Source organism: Oryzias latipes, chromosome 13 (genome assembly GCF_002234675.1).
Source record: "Oryzias latipes chromosome 13, ASM223467v1".
NCBI lineage: Eukaryota > Metazoa > Chordata > Actinopteri > Beloniformes > Adrianichthyidae > Oryzias > Oryzias latipes.
The window spans coordinates 25,934,747-25,952,780 of record NC_019871.2 but is presented as its reverse complement, the minus strand read 5'-3'; the positions used below and the strand labels follow the sequence as shown (position 1 = coordinate 25,952,780).

The window sequence follows — 18,034 nt, the reverse complement described above, 5'->3', positions numbered from 1 at the left end:
TAGATTACTTCACAACAGCCCGCACAAGGATATTAGTTACAATTTGGTCCATTTATAGGAGCAGATAAGGCCATGTGTGCATGCCCTGCAGCATGGAGTATAAACATACAATAGCCTATTAAGTGAATGTGGTGTGAGACACACACGCACACCCACCCACCCACACCCCCCCACACACACTCAAATAGCACTCCTGATGTACAGCAAACAAGATGAACGACAATAGCATGTTGTCATGAAAAGAGATTTATAAGAATGTTGGTTTTAAAAGACGTCTTACAGATCAAAACTGCAAAAATAAAACTTCTAATAAGCCCATTTACAGGAAGAGCAAAGCCGGCACATTGAAAATTTGGAAAAACCTGGTGCCATGTTGTTGCTGGTTAAATATCTTGTTAAAAAAAATGTTGAAAAGCACCAGAACGTTTTCATTAGCACCATTTAACTGAATTTGCCAAACATAAAAAAGGGTCATTGATTTTTTTTTTTTTTTAGTCCATGTCTTTTTTGTTTTATTATTTGTAATCCAGAGATCTCTATGATATCTGAAATGTGCCTTTGCTCTCACGACATAAGTCCATGACTAAAAATAATAACATCTGTGAGGGAAAACTCCCATCAAAGACTGTTCAAATTTAAAAACATTGTTAAAAAGCAAACAGTCGGAATGCACCAAATTATTTTTTTTTTCAACAAAACTCCCGACATTCTTTAAAAACCATCCACAAAATAAGTGAAAAAAAGTCCCTCTTGTGTTTCAGTATCGTCGCCATCTGTTGTCGTGGTAACCGCGGTCGCTACCCCTGTCATCGTAATGTCTGTTTCCACCCCTGCTGCCAGGGTGGCGGTTCCCGCTGCGGTTGTTCTGCTGGTGGTAGGACCCTTGGCCATGGCTGTGCTGCTGCTGCTGCTGCTGGTACGTCGGTTCGTCCCTGTAGCCCGGGTTGCGGCCCCCGCTGCCCATCTTGGATGGGTGATGCCGGTAGGGGGTGTTGTCATGGTGCCTCGAGCTCCCTCCGACTATACTCCTACCTCCAGGAGGCTGCTGCTGTGGAGGTGTAGCGAAAGTGTCATTCAGCTGCTGCATGTGGAGCTGCCACGTCACGTTGTTCATCTACAAACAGGAAGACACCAACAGCAACACCTGTTTGAAATGGACGGTTGCAGCAAAGCAGGTAGAACAATTGCACTCTTTTCTCATCGAAAAGGCAAGTTTTTAGTAAAAATAAGCCAAGAACAAAAACTATCCATGAAACCTATATGAAGCAGCTCCATACATACCATAGCATGCTTCTGTAGATTCTCAGGGGATGAGAAAGACCTCTGCATTGGGGGTTGAAGGCCGTATGATGAAGGACTGAACTGCGTAGGGGTTCTGCAAAAGCAAAGCAAACCCCTGTAAAATGTCACATCATGAAAACAATCCAGGAACAAGCATGTGTACTAAAAACAAGAAGCCACAGATTCAAAAACTAGAAGCTGCTACTAATGCAGACCAGAGGCAGCACTACCCGTTTTCCTTGAACTTGTACTAGATTGTTATTGTTTTCCAAATTATTTCAGATTTCATTGACAAAGAATTAGAATCTGGAATTCTGAACAGTTTCGCCATGCAGATACTGATGACTGTAAAAAGGAAGTTCATTAGGTGACATCATGCGACTCTCTGGTCTTTAAAAAGCTGATTCAAAGCCATTTCCTCCACAGTTGTCATCATCTTGACTGAACATGACGCCACAAGCAACCCTGGCAGTTGCTAGAACATGCCTGGTTAGCCTGTTTTAGAACTGGGGATCCAACACTGGCCAATCAGTTAAAGGCCACGCCCCTGGTGGTGCAATATAGAAGCTATCCATCAAACAAATCATCAAATTAAAAATAAAATCAAACGCATAGAGTTTTTTTAAGGATCAAAACCAGCCACAGATGCACCAAATGTGTACATAATCTAGACTGCAAGTATGTTTATTTCTCTTGTAAAATTTGGGACTATTTTACATTTAAATGAAGTAAACTGAATTATCACGACAAGCTCCTAGTGGTCACTTTGGGAACTGCGTCTGCTTCCAGTGGCTTTCTTTGAAAGGAGCTTCAATCCGGAAGCCGTAGGCATAACCTGTTTGTAATTAGGAACATTATAATGTATAGAAGAAAACATCATTTCCTTTTAATTTCTAATATAAAGTAACAAACATGAAGCAGCCGATTCTGACGCAGAGAAAAGCGACTTTTCATATCAGCTTTGCTCTAATATGCAACACATGGTTAATCTATGAGTAATAATAAGTGTTTCATTAACACATCGTTACTGTACAGGGTTATAACATATGCCCGCTTCAGAATGCGCTGGAGTTATGTTTATCGCCTAAATGATTGACAGGTTATGGTGGTCAGAAGTATATAAACACTGTAGCTAAAGCTCTGATGTAATAGGGTTAAATAGATTTGATGTATCTATTTATTTGTGTGTCTATTGTCTTTTTACTATTTTTTTTGTTGCTGCAAGTGTTCGCAATAAACAATGAATCAAATTCAGGTGAATTCCGGCACTTTATCAGAGTTCAACCTGTCATCAAAAATGAAGTTTTACACTATCGTCCGAGCAAAACTATTTACAGGCATTTCAATACGTCCCGTGTCAAGGAGTCTGTGTCTTCACCAAGAAGGTCTCACATGTCCCAGGAATGGGTGGACCAAACACCACGTTTCTAGCATCATTTTATTATGTTTTAGGAATTCTTTGTTCTGAAATTCCTGATATTTCAGTTATTTTTGAGCATGTTTTTAGGAACTTCCTATGTTTTTCTTTTCCATTTTGTTACACGTACCACAGTTGGAGGGAAAAAAATCACGTGTTGTCATAAAAAATAAACCAAAACATGACAAGTACTTTTTGTTGTAAATATTATATCGAGTAAAAATTACCTGGCAAAAGTGATAATGTAACTGTTTATAGCGAAAGTGCCCTAGGGTTAAGACATAGTGATGCTGTACTAGCTCTGGATATTTTGAGACCAGAACTGCAGACATACAACAGGAAGTAGTCACTGAGGCCTGTCAGAGTCACTTTGAGTTACAACTACATGTAGGTAAAGCAGTGCATGTTCAAACACTGTAGAGCTTCAATATTTCAGCAAAAACGGTGAGTTAAGAGACTGTAAATCTGTCTGTCACTGGAAAGCAGCTCTAAATGTTTAACAAGGAAGGCTATGAGTTGGTGGCATCCTTTTGGACGGATTGACTTAGAACTTTAAACTGAACAGCAGGACATTTGCCACAAAGCAACATTTCCTGAGTCACAAAACAGAATAGCAAAGAATTGTGGGTAATTCTAAAAGATATATATTTAACAGTAAACCAAGCCCGTCTCTTCCAATTTTACTGATACAAGTTAGTTCTAACAAAGGGATGTGAAGGAATGATGTCCAGCGGGACAAACAGTGAGAAACTGGCTATTTAAAAAAAATATACGACAATCAAATTAAAGGCATTAATGTGAAATATGCTCCTTCCTGTTCATCGTTAGTGCAGTAAAAGGAATGATGACTCAGTCGTAACCATTGCACAACATGCTTGAAAGCACAATACTACTCATTAAAGCTCAGATCTGCAGTGAGTCTGCCTGCACTACACAATCAAATCTGATGTTCAACCAGCATGGGGCGCCCGAGAACAATGTGAAAAAAGGTCACAAATTTAATCCTACATATGTCCAAATGTTAGGGGTTTTATGCATGCCAGTGAAATTAGTACCAAGATTATAAATTGATCAACAGAGAAGGATAAAAGTGTCTAAAAGTTTTAAGTCATGAAACTGAAAATTGCTGGTTTGACTTTACATTGTTTGATTTTTGGGGGATCCCCATTAGCGTCTAATGAGGTGGTGGCCATACTTTCTGTGGTCCCCAACTTAGAAAACAAAAAAAACAACATACTACAATATTTGACATGAAAAATATAAGCAAAGATTACAAAAAATGCATCAAAAATCAATACATAACTCAGCAATACTTGTATAAATGTTCCTATGCTGTATAACACTTCATTTTGCTTCTTAAAGTCCCACTCCAATCATCTTTTAATCCATTGTAAAAATGTTCCAAGTGGTCTTTTAACTATAAATATGTGTCATTTTCTATAACATGGTTTCTGCAGAGTGGCAGTAGTTCATTAGAAATTCATGTTTAAAATTCTTTAAACTTGATTTTTTCCTTTGTTCCATGATATACTAGTAAAACTACAGTGGTATGCTTTCAATGCCTTCTATGGACCAACACAACTTCTGTGAGTATAATAAACAAGCGGACATTTCATTTGCAGTTTTTGACGAGTCGTCACCAGCGACCCCCTTTACTGTTTCTAGTCCAAACAATAGAGACGCGTCGTGTCAAAGAAAATCCTACCAACCTCTGGCCATGGGGATTTGGGGTAATTGCAGGACTTGAATTCTGAGAGTTTCCAGGAGTGCTGCCATGACTGCTACCTAAAACGATAAGTTCAAGGAAGAACACTTAGTTAAAAAAATCACAACTGTTTCATTTCATATTTTATCCCACAAACCTCAAAAGTATTCTCTTTGTTGAGCCACAAAAGATATAACATTGCGATCATAATTAAGAGTGAAACATGTATCAAAACATTTTTATTATCAAATTAACAACCGTTTCTTTCACAAAGTGCTGGGAAAATTAATCTAAGAAATAACAGTTTGACTCTTAGTAAGATTTAGCTCTGTAATGCTTCTTATGTAAATGCTAGGTGTGTGTATTGGCAATAGATTGGTGATACGATATGTACTGTGATACACGTCTCACCATGCGTATCGCAATACAGTGATCCCTCGCTATGACGGGGTTTACTTTTCACGGCAAATTCTCTTACAATTTCGAGTTTCTCTAAAACCCATGGAAAAAAGAGCAACAACAACTGCCTATCACTATGTTCTTCTCCCGAACAAACACAGCTGCACTGCGGGCTTCATAAGAAGGAAACAGCTTCTCCGGTACTTTTAAACAGTCCAGGGGCCTGATTGGTTCTTGAACAACCGCGTCAAAAATAAAGGGAGAAAAAAGGTTAATTCTTTCCAGAAGCATTATTGTGTGATGAGGCAGCAACAGGGTGAAGGAAAGAGCTTTAGATTGGCTGAGCTGCTTTATTTACACGACAGTCTGCACTTTACCGCTGCAGCTCCGCATGTGGAAGTAAACGCGTATCTCATCGCCGCGACGTTGGCCTTTTTTCAGAGGGTTGTACACATCAGTCTGATCCATCAGGTCGCTGAACTAGAATCTATTTCTGTGAGGTTCTGCAGAACTTTGGCCCGCTTTGCAGACAGCATTTTGCCTGATGCTAAGTGCATTAGCCACTGTTCAGCTGTAGTGGTTCACTCGTTCTTATCTGAGCCGCTACAAATCACCGCAATCCGCGTTATTACATGATACTGGTAGCATCATAGACCAGAGTTTCGGTTCGGCACCCATCCTAAGTAAAAGCCAAGTAGTCCATGTCTCATAGCAACAAAACAAGCTGCTTCTAGCTGAGATCTTGTTTTATTGTGTGGTGTAGAGCTGCTCATGGAGGCTCAGTGTGAACTGCTGCCAACTAGCCGTCAGGGATTTAAGTGGAAAACAAGAGTTGTGTACAAAGGACGCTCATAAATAATTAAATGAATATCGACTTGATATTATTTTAAGTCAATACGAGTATCGCCAAATGAAAGATCACAATACATCACTGAATCTATTTTTCCCTACACCCCTCCTAAATGCAGTTGAATCACACAAAAATGATTTTCTCATCCGGTATGGGGATACAAAAGCAGCTAACGTAACAGTTTTAACACACAAAGCAACAAGAAACACGGATCAGCTCCAAGCTCTCAAAGCTAACATTATTGGTTCAACAAAAATGGCGGACAATATCGGAGCTATCCAGCCGTACAGTTTTCAGTAAGATGTCAGTTCAGACGAGAAAAGCAATGACGTACATGGACCTATTTTTCTGCAAGCATTTGCATCAGAATGGAGGGGAGTAGGGAGTAGGGACCTTGTGACCTGCCCAGCATATTTTATAGTCACAAAGAAGCTCTTTTCAAACTTTCTTTATATACGTCTTCCATTATCAAAAAAATGCCACAAGAACATGTTAAAAACATCAAAAACACAATTTTCATCAGAGTGGGTCTTTTACACCACATGACATGACACATGTTGTATGATGACAGAACCAGAGAATATATTTAACGAGTTCATTTCAGAAGCAACAGGATAATCATTTAGGGTTTAATGTAAAAGGCACATACTGTTTTTATCCAATCATTTTACAAATAATCAGCTGAAACATCCAGGGAGTGATGCATTGCATACACAATATACTGCAATCACCTCATATTCAGCTAACCTAGCTGAATATGACCTAGCTTCATTTTCTGCTCAATAAATCCAAAAGAAAATGCACAATGGAGAATTTAATACTTAAACTGCCAGTGCATTATTACATACATTTATTAATATTGCATGTACTTTTTGTTATTTAATATATTTTCAGCTTGACTGAGGAAAAAGTGAATTGGGTAGTTCTTTAGGAGCAAAAACGAATGTCGACCAAACCTTTCAAAATACAGAATGGACCTAAAGTCTTTTTGAATTTTTTTAAACTATTTTGCAAACTTTGTTTTTGCTTTAATGTCCCATCTTGATGAGTCTAGCTTAATGTTTTGAAGTTCTTTTCTGTGCTTTCCTCTTGTTTAAATGTACTGCCAAGAACTAACCAAGAGTTTTTTCTCAAAACTGAACTGAAGATCAATGTTTTGTCTACAATGTCAAACAATTTTAGAGTTATTGTTGCACACAATATTATGTATAAAGAAATATTGATTTTTTTCATTTTATATTTTCTTTGCATTTGCAAACCAGTGCTGCCCAACCCTGGTGTTGGGCTTAAACCACCACATTTGTTTACCAACCGAACCTGTTCTATTTAGTGCAGACTACCATAATCTGGGGGGTATTCCAGAAAGCAGGTTATGCTGATTACCACGGTAGGTTTGAGGCTAAGGAGGTGGATAGATGCAGCTTTCAGTTCCAGAAATGGAGGTATGTTTCAGGGTATGTCAAGTTGCCATAGCAACTCATGCTCTGAACATAACCTGGTCTGGAGCAGGTTTAGTTGAAGCTTAAGGCCTGTTCACACCGGGACGAATTTCGCCGGCGAACGCATCGTGACTAAACAAAGGGCACCAATGTGAGTGTGCACACCGACGCGAAAAAACGCCACACGCCAAAGCGTCAAAAAAAAAAAAACGCCTCGGGTTCTTTTTTTTTTTTTCGACGCGTTGCGTCGAAATCTATTCGACCAATGAGAATGGGTCTTTTGCACACGTGTCTGGAGCTTCTGAAGTTACAGTAAAACACAACTTGGGGGCGCTCAAACACAAAACTGCCTTGCTGAGCACACATACCAGCGAAGAAGATAGACGCCAAGTAGCGTCTACACTGCCGCAAAGAAATAATGACGGACATTCCAAAATATCCCCTTGCCAAGTACCAGTTGGAGCTACTGGTGCTTGAAATATTCATGTTTTCTTTGTATTATTCTGACAAGCGCGTAAATACTTGCTCTCTTCTTCTGAGTGAAAAGCGACTTTAAGAATCGTAAAGTTGCGCAGCGCCACCTTGTGTACAGGAGTATTTCTGTTTTACATAAAGCGCCATCTAATGTCATGGAATGAAATTCCATGTTCGCTCGGCTCATCGTCAGCGAAAATCGCCTGGGTGTGAACACAAAAAACGTGGCGAAAAACGCTGGCGAATAACGCCTGGCGAATATTCGTCCCGGTGTGTATGGGCCTTTGGTTTGTTTTCAGAGGGGTGAAGCAGCATGGCGTGTCCATTTGAAGATGATTTAGTGTATGAAGAAGCTCAGATAATACTTTTTCCACCGTGAGAGGGTGATAAGACCATGTTTGGATGTTGGAAAGATAAACCTTTTTACTTTGATCTAACTTAATTATTTGCTTTAGTTAAGATAAATCAATTATTTTTAGTTAAGTCAGCTTTAAAATAACACATAGTTATCAGACAGTTATTTTAATTTCATTTAAATTAATTCAATTAAGTAGGTGTAACTTTGGTGCTGCTTTTAGAGCGGCACCGCAAAGGATTGTGGGATACCATTCCCTTTGCCTGTCTGGAAGGATTTGGGCTTAAGTGTGGGTGTCTGACCAAATGTGTTTAGTTGTTTTACTGCGTTTTGCCGAGTTATTTGTCATGTTATGTTGAATTCTTTCTGCACCATGAGTGAGAGGGATGGAGGGGATGATGAGTTTATGTAGCACCACTGGTGCTGTTTAAAGTAGCAAAAAATGAAGTTAAAGTCAGAGTTTTGATAACTGAATGTATGTTATATATTTTAAATCCACATTGCATCATTGATTTTATTGTTATAAAAACGAGTATATTTGCAGGCTCAAACTTAGACATATGAGAGTTCAAGAAGAGCAAAAAATTAAGATGAAAAACATTTCATTGAATTGGAGTAATACAACATTCAGTTAGATAATTATGTAAATTTGAGTGGTAAAAAAAATTATTGAGTTGGATAGACTTAAGAAATTAGGTTGAATAAATGTAAATCAATTACTTGTTACCAATTGAATTAATTTATTTAAGCTGGATAAGCTATATATATATATATATATATATATATATATATATATATATATATATATTTATTCTTTTTTAAATAATAATGTACCGTAATTTCCGGACTACAAGCCGCTACTTTTTTCCTGCGCTTACAGCCCTGCGGCTTTTTAAGTGACGCAGCTAATTTATGGATTTAATTAGCGGCCGCCATGTACGTATTTTCGAACTCAGTGAATAGTTTGGATTCTCTATCTAACACCAAGCTCAAGGCATTTTTATTCAACACACCTCTTAGCAGCCAAACAGCATGGACTTGACTTCAGGTCTTAGACACTTCAGTCATGGTTCAACAAAACGAAACACGCATGCCCCGCCGCATCCCAGAATCCTTTGGGGCCATTAGACCCAACGTGCACGTGATCGCCGCTACATTATGATGAAGCTTTCAAGTTAAAAGCAATCGTTAAAAGCAGCGTAAAAAAGTCCACCGTCACCAACGGGTTTGGAAAAGCCGGTTTGCTGCGTGACGGAGAGAACAGCGCATGGAGTGAATGTACACTCAGTTTACGGTTTCTAAGGAAACCGTAAAAGCGGAATTTTGCTTTGAAAAACTCACAGCCTCCGTGTGAGCTGGAGACATCTTCTCCTGCTGATTGAGCTGCGGGGCCGATGGCAGTCTGATGGCTCCCACACGTAACAACGCACCCGCCCCTCATACACAAAACGTACAGTATTAAGTCCGATTGCTTTGCACAGAAACGATTTGCTCCGTCCACCGGCGCAACGGGGACGAAGTGCTCCTCCTTGAAGCCGCGCTGGCCAGAGGTGTCGGAGTAGATAGGAAGGGGAGACAAAGAGCGCGCGGGGCGGGAGCGGAGCGCAGAGGCTTCTGAATTCTGACGCACGTGCCGCACTGAGGCGCGCGTATCGCGCTGAGGCGCGCGCTTTTCAGTCGCCGCTGCTTTATTTTACCGTTGTGTTTTCTAACCAGTCCTGTTACTCCCATAACGCTGCTGCGACACAAGCGGAAGGAGAGCTTTTCCCGTTCACCCCTCCATGCACTGCTGCTACTTGCTCATTCTTAAACACGTACAACAGAATGGCGAGCCGGGCGTTGGCCCCGCCTTTAGCCCCTAAGACTCATGGGAAATGTGGAATCGCGGATGTAAATTTCCTCATTATAACTGAGGGATGTAATGTTGATTATATGGTTACTGTTTGTAATTTTATGTTAGATACCTAGATTGTCAATAAGTAAAAAAAAAATGAAATAAAAACACCATAACTGAGGGACTTGTGAACAGAATATAGGTCCATGCTGTTTGTCAGATGTCGATACACTCAAATACGTGACCCAGAGGCAAAATTGGCACCACCCACAATGTGCTAATGTATTGCACTCACTCTGGGATGCTGGGCGTGATCTGTCAGGATGACAATATCGGCTATCACATGTGCGGTTTGTACTCTGACGCGGCTTGTATATGTATAAAAGCAGTCAAACACGTGAATATGGGTGGGTGCGGCTTGTAATCGGGTGCGCTTTGTAGTCCGGAATTTACGGTAATTAGAAATAACATCAGAAACTCTTGTCCGTTGTTTTTCTCAAAGCGGAATCTCTTTCTTTTGATGATGCAGCCGTATTACTTTTTTGATGGGCGTATAATCTTCATACGCCGTCATTAAAATCTCCAACTCCATCTCACTGAAGTATAGATCTCCCTTTTTTTGTCCATGCGCTTCCATGTTGACTCTGGAAATCTGCGATCCATTGAGAATGTCTCTATGTACTTGACGTGCACACGCATTAACCCAGGGTTACCAAGTCGAGCGTAATTACTCTAACTCATATCCGGTCTTTTGGAACCGACCTACCCAGAGTAAGCAAGTTCAGGCAGACTTCCGCCAGAGTTCAGGGCTAAAGTCAGGATAGGTTAAACATGCTTTCTGGAATACCCCCCTGGTGAATCTATGTTCTGGTTTGAGAAAAAAAAAAAACACACCTTATCCAGGATAACCAGCAATTCTCATCCATAATTAAGATGTGTGTTTTCAAATACAAGACTGTCACTTTCAGCCATAAAGACACTGTTGACGAGGTTTGATGAGAAGGTCAATGGATCTCTGCCACTATCATCTCTGTTTCTGTTTGGATAAATGCAGGGCTAACTGGGTTGGGAGGAAATATCCAAGTGAGGAGTACGCACATATTTTTAATCAACGTGGGCATGATTTGCATTGATCTACAAGTGCATGAAGCAAAGAAGGCTACAAAATATAAATACATAGCTTCAAAGATTTTAAATAATCACAGGCAGCAGAGGACCTAAGTAATAACTATTCCAAACAGTATCTGTGCACTGAAAACCAATTGCTTTTAGCCTTTTTATTTTATTCTATTTGACTTGCAATAAGAAATTAAGACGGCTCACCTGATCTGAACTGGACGTGGATGTTCCTCCCAAACAGAGACGTCCCGTCAAGCAGTTGCATGGCATAGGGGGCGGACACTTCATGTTTGTACACGACGAAACCAAAAGTTTTCTGCCTCCCATCTGTATCTTTTGGAATTTTAGTTCTGACGAGAGGTCCTGCCTGCAAACCACAACCAGAGTTACGCCACGAAAGGCTTGACCGAACAACTGAAACAAATAAATGACTGCCGGATAAACTCGGTTTGATTTTAAATTAGTTACTGAGGGAACTGCACGGTATATGTAGGCAACTAAATCAGTGTTACACAAAAAATAAATACATATTCACTGCAGCACTAAAACTAATACATGATAGAAAATTGATTACACGGTGATTAGATCGGTTTGTACGTGTTAGCATTAGCGTTAGCATGTTATGAAAACAGGAACGGGGTTTTAAAGCTCTGAAAAGCCTCACGCACCTGTAAAAACAGCTCAAATAAGAGCTCTTCTGTTACTTTAGAATCCAAATTTCTTATAAAGAGCGTCCGGTCGGCTTCTTCTTCTATTCCCATCGTGGCTGCGCCAGAGTGGAAACGCTCATATCAAAAGAAAAACAAACACGTTTTTGTTTAAGCGGAAGGCCTTCCCTGACTGCCGTCAGTCAGTGGTTTCTGTCGTGACGATGTCGTACGATGCAAATCCTATCTTCTGATCGTTCTAGTCTACCTGTTAATCAACAGATTCCTTTGCCTTTATTATTTTTGTTTTATTTTTGCATAACCTGTTTTACATGGTTATTATTATGGTTTTTTGTTCATTCTCCTGGCGAACGTGGAGATTGTATTTTGCACACAGTGGAGTTTTGTGTTTGGTATTTTGTATGTGCAATATTTGTTAATAAAGTTTATTTAAAAAAGTCTACCTGTTAATCTGTAGTAGGTTTCTGTCTGTCTGTCTGTCAGTCTGCGGATTTCTATAGGTAAAACGTTAAAAGAAAAGAAAAAAGAATCAGCAAAAATATGTATTATAGTGATTCCTGCTGCAATTTAAATACAGAACCAAGATATACAAAAATATGAAACCCACGGAAGATTTCAGTTTCATCCCTTATGTCAGGGGTGTCAAACTCATTTTCACCGAGGGCCACATCAACATAGTGGTTGTCCTCAAAGGGCCAGATATAACTTGTACATGTAACTAAATGTAATGAAAAATAAATGTAACTACTCAATGTTAAATAACTCATTTATTTATTTATTATATTTTTTTTAAAGGGACAATTACAGTTGCATAGAAAACATATGTTTGCTTGTTAATTTAGCATAAATCCTTTAAAAATTTGATTCTGTCAGGTTAGGTTATATTGACAGTGTTTAAGTCCTAATGTTTAGTTTCCCAATCAGGTATTTCAAGTCTGATTCCCCCTAGATATGAATAAATACACACCTAATTTAATTTTTTTATTCTAAGAAATTAAAAACTTTAATGCTCTCGCGGGCCACATCAAATGACATGGAGGGCCACATTTGGCCCCCGGGCCTTGAGTTTGACACATGTGCCTTATGTAGAGGAAAGGAAATCGCAAAAATGCCTACATGTAAAAATAAATAATCCAATAATTGTATTTTTTGTAGATACTTACATTGATACACAGGTTGGAAACATGGTGAATGTAATATGTGTTATTAGTTTTGAAACTAGCCTATGCAAAATTAGCAATTCATATTTCATTTAGGTTTAGATAAAAAGTTCAGTGTAGCCATTAAATCTGCAGTTTCACACCAATATTTTAGCTGCCATTAAGTCTATAGGATAACATAATGAGCATATTGTCAGAAAAGGAAATTTATCTGAAATATAATTCATTTCTCATGTTAAATTCTCCAAAAAAACCAAGCCATAAAATAGTACTAAAGTTTAGCAGCAATTGTGTTTTTAGTATGATTTAAAAAAAAACAACTTTTTTTTTACACAGAAAAACCTAAATGTTCTTTCTCCTGTAAATCCAATGTTTTCACAATCAGTGTTAAATGACATTGAAAAAGTATTTTTTTTATTCCACATTCATTTTGCTATGTTTATTTTATTTTCATTTTTTTAATGTTATAATTTGACCACTCAATCTCTTAAATTAAATTGTTGGGCATTACTGCAAATCCTTGTCATTAGGTGTAGTGCCTTTAAAAGAGCACCAGAGGGCAGCAGTGATCCACCAAATTGAAAGCCAATTTTGCGTTCGTTCAGGTTTACTTCTGAGTTCAAGACAGGAATCAGTTATTTCATTTGGTAAAAAGGTTTCAATTGTTAGAAGAATATGCAATCTTTTCATATTTCTCTCTCAGAATGCAAGCATGGTAAGCTTTCCACAGAAGGTACTACATGTTTATTAGAAAAGTTTCTTCTCATTGAAGCTTCCTTTTTCAAGTGAAAAATCGTAAATATAAATGTCTGTAGCCCCTAAATTATTTGTGTTTGGACATTTTTGATGGAAATGATAAAAGACCAGGGACGTTTTTAGGCAAAAACATGTTTGCTGCTGTTGCAAACGTTTCTGAACAGCCAATGCACATTAGCACTAAATTGCTTTCTGCAGGTCTCATGAAAAAGTTATTGTCAATCAATGAATTCCATTATATGTCAATAAATGTCTTAACATCCATTATTTCCAGTCAACCTTTTAATGTTTAATATGTGGTGAAATCTATAAACATGTTTGCCTTTGTCCTTATATTCTGTCCTTAATGATTTAATGCTTCATTATAAATGTGATCTAAAATCTTGTGTTTTGTTCCTTTATGCTTCTTTATTTAATTTTGATTTAATGTGTTATTTTTATTTTTTAATTTATCTCTGGTGTTGATTGCATTTAATACCAGAATTTTAAAACATGAAATGTATGTCTTCTCTTTTGTCCAGAGTCAAGGATCTCTTCAGGTCCTACTCTGATCATCTTTTGAGCAATCTTAAAAGAGCTTTTTAATTATGATTTGCAGTTTTATGCCAAAAAAAGAAAGAAAACCTGCAGAAACTCAGACATAGTTTCTGCAGAGCTGCAGCAGTTAATTAGAAATTTGCCTCTGAGTTGTGGGTGGGATCTATGTCCTCCATCATGAGAAAAAAGCTACAAAACACCACTTTCATTGGTCTATGGGGCAGAAATTGATCATCTAATTTGTAACAATTTGGACAAAAAATGTGACACAAAAGGTGAAGCAGCCACAAAATGCACACACCAGCAATCAGTGTGTGATTCATGCAGAGACTTGACCAAATTATTCCGTTTAGAAAGACTGAATGGGAGCAACGCTTTAGGGTGAACAGTGAGGACCTATGGGGAAAAAATGACTGACAGGACCCCCAAAACAGCCCGCTACCAGCTACCCGAGGCCTGGTCAGACATGGATGAACTCTTGTAGCCATTAAGCATCACAAGGCATCTGTAATGGGGCCACACAGACCACTGGCCAGGGGCTGTTTGGAGGATCCAAAGCTATTTACTGGTGGATGCGGTTCCGCCTTTTAACACCAATCTTCCCTTTCCCTCCAATGTGTACACCGACTCCCCCCCTCCCTGCCATTCCTTCCTGTCCATTAATATTTATAATTCATGCAAAAATGAAGTTAATCAAGATCATTAAATGCGCATGAATATTTGTCGGATGAAAGTTTAATTAAGCCATCCCTCTTTGGCGGTGTGATGTCTCACCACAGATTCCCATTCGGTGCATCCAGCACAAAGCTTAATGGCCTATGTCTTTTTAAGTGCTCCTCAGTGCTTAGCCAGCAACTTCCTCAGCCTGCACACGCGCTTCTTTGACACCTCCCAGGTTCAGATTTGATGGAACCTTTTGACGGTGTTGCCGTTTGAGGTGTTTTGTATTGTTCCAGTAGCAATGTGCGGATCAATCCCACTTTATTCAATAGAACAGGGGAACCACTTCTGCGGTGGGTGTCATTTATTATTCAGGACTGCGGACAATGGAAAGCCAACAGGCTCATTTTCAAATTGCAAAGGCATTAACGGGAAAACCAGTATTAACAGTTTCTCTGACAATATTGTGTCTATACAGAAAATGAAAAACTTTGAAGAAAAAAACAGAGCCATGAATTAAATCTTTATTTCTGCACAACAGAGCAAAAAGCTTTTAAAAATGTCACCTCCCAAAGGAAGTAGTAAGACGTTGGATAAATGTTCTTGCATCTCTTCAGAAGATATCTGAGGGTGGTCTCACCTGCAGATGTATATGTTCTATAACTGCAGACAAGAGCTCAACACTGGCAGCGTGCCACTCTGTGTCAGCACTCTGCTAAAACAAATGCATTCAAAACATTTGCATGAACGATGTCCAAACCACTGCCTTTCTGCGCCGCTTCTGCTCTCTTTGCAACATACTTATTATTCCAATGTTGGTGCTGCATGTTGCCGCTGTCCTGACATGCTGTGACTTCATTTTCATTTCTGTAACAACCCCCCCCCCTCCCTCCTTCTTTGTCCGTCTCCCTCACACAAACAGGCATTAAGGGAGAGATCCATCCTGTTGCTACAGTGCTGCAGTGCTGAGGAGCAGTATCAGGGAAAGAGGGAGGGAAAAGTCTGGCAGCGACCCCACGACACAAAATGGGACTGCGGAAGACCACACTGGGACACCTTACTACGTTTTCTATACTTTGACCAAAGCAGGGTCTTGGAATTTACCCAACCTCTGTCTGCAGAACACGTCGGGTGATTCATATTAAAGGGAAAAAAAACATTTGTTGCATTAAAGAGAGCTTTGTTTTGCATCCAGTGATCCCTCTGCTCAGCTCCTCCCATTACGTCTGTCCCTCCGGCTGTTACAAGAAGTGAGGTGTCAGCAGATTTCAGAGAGCTATAGGTTCACCCTGTGCCTGTCTGTTCAAGAGCAGAATAATGCCCTTTGCCAAAGGTGCCATATGGATGATGTTTTATAGCTGGGATGGGGGAGAAATGGTTCCCCTAAATGGTTCCCCTAAAGGAGTAATTAAGAAATGGACCTCTATGGTATAGAGTTAATTGCCTCACAAGAATGTCTGAATTCTTCCATTTTTAATTTGTCCCTTTTTCTGTGCTCTTTGAAGCCATAAACACCTTTATGAAAGATAATGAGCTTTTTTTTTAGAAAAAAAAAAACTGAGAGTAGCTTTTAACTTCCAGCTCTACGTTCATTTGCAGAAAAGCCAGTTTGAAGATCCTCATCACTATGGTAATCAGTTGTTCTGAGCATGTTGTGCCAACTTCTTATGATGCAATTAGTTGGATTTACATGCAAACTTGAAGAGTAACATTTTAATTTGCATCTGACTTCAGACGTGAGCCTCATCTGACTGCTGTTACTGATGCAAATGTAAAGGATTGAAATCCTAACTAATAGGGGTACAAATATTAAGCTTGCTCTGGTCGACTAACAGTATTGCAGGTCCCTGCCCACACCTGTCAGTCCCTTTAACTCCTGTGCCTTCGTTTGGAAGGTGTGTGTTCTGTCACCCTGGCCTAACTCTAAAACCTTTTGGTAGTGAATGGGTGTAGTAAGACAGGCTTCAGAACTTGATCCTTGTCAGTCAGCTGAAGCGTCGTTCTGCAATGCACTTGAAGCTCACTTGCACAGATCCTGCCTTTACAATAACCAGCCAGAGTGATGGAGTGGCCCTAACCCAGAACAATCTTCAAAAATTAAAACCTAGACCTCTGTAACTGGCTCAATGAAAACAGCAAACATTTATTTGAACAAGGATTAAACTGTGTTACCTCTCTAAATTAGTAAAAGAAATATTACTTTCTACTTTGTATGTTCAAAAGAAAACAGATTTGGATGTAAAACACCAGGTGAATTATTTGACAGTCCGGAAACAAAAAAAAACTTGAAAGTCAATAAACCACACAATAAATAAATAAATAGATCCAATATAAAATGGTGATCAAACAAATGAACAAATAGAAATGAATAAATCAAGACAGTAGAGCTCTCGACTTCCTCCGATTAACTAACTCTAGACGTTGATAACAGTTTTCTTCCAGAATGGGCGCGAGATGCCCGAACGGCGTAACAGTCAGTTAACGGTTTTGACAGTTAGCTTCAGACGGTTCTTTTCCGCGGGGAAATCGGACTGGTCGCTAATCCCGAATGGTCTTCAAAAACGTAAATGTTCAAAGACAGTGGTGCCCGCCTCCTTGGCCTCAGATGTTTTCCCGGCTTGAACTGAATTCTCAGCTTCAAAAGATAAAATAAAACAGTACCTTCTCTCCAGACCAGTAGAATGGTGTACAGTTGGTGAATTACCACAGTGAATCACTGGGATGTTAGCTGTATGGCAGGGGAATACTCTTTCAGAAACTGCTCAGCAATACGGCCGCTCTGCGGGAACTCCTCTTCTCCGCTGACGGAGCTGTCACAGACACCGCGCTCCGCCTCCGTGCCCTGCCTCCGGGCCCCGCCTCCGAAATCCCGATGCTTGCGGCCTGGGGAACTCCTCCTTACGTGCTGGCTGTCTTCCTGCACTGCTCACGTAACGAGCGAGATACTGCCGTCTCAAAATCACTGTCGAACCTGCTCCAGGTTATTTTCTTCAAAACAATTTTTTAAGAAGCCGAGACATCCCATCCGACCAGTCTCTCTCCCCGTCCAACCGTTCTTTTTTGTTTTGTTTTCCAACGTCTGTCCCCTCGCGCCTTCGTCTGCCTCTGACGTCATGTCAGGCCCGCTCATCACTTTCTGTCACCGTTACACTCCCCCCTGCTAAACCCTGCCATAGCAGCTACAGCTCCAGTGAAGCACCATTTACAAGTTAATCACAACACATTTAATACAACATTTTGACATGGCATAAACATAACATGTGTGCATTTCACATTAATCCATGACATAGTCACTTCTGTACCTCATAGGCAGTAAACCCCTGTTTTGTCTGTGCGGGTTTCTATGTTGGAGAAATCCCTCACTGCCCCGTCGTGTATCC

General features: G+C 39.7%; 1 protein-coding gene across 2 annotated transcripts; it reads right to left on the bottom strand.

Moving 5' to 3' along the window:
• Nucleotides 1–228: 228 nt before the first annotated feature.
• Nucleotides 229–11,759, bottom strand: LOC101159034 (RNA-binding protein 7). Of its 2 annotated transcripts, none has more exons than XM_004075859.3 (5): nt 11,542–11,759; nt 11,078–11,240; nt 4,408–4,483; nt 1,282–1,375; nt 229–1,114 (listed from the first exon to the last, which is right to left on the bottom strand). In XM_004075859.3, exons 1-5 carry the CDS (start codon nt 11,632–11,634, stop codon nt 758–760), a joined length of 783 nt encoding a protein of 260 aa, XP_004075907.1. In that variant the 5' UTR covers nt 11,635–11,759; the 3' UTR covers nt 229–757. The 2 variants fall into 2 exon arrangements, with proteins under 2 accessions (XP_004075907.1, XP_004075908.1); XM_004075860.3 differs by having other exon boundaries at nt 229–1,048.
• Nucleotides 11,760–18,034: the final 6,275 nt, after the last annotated feature.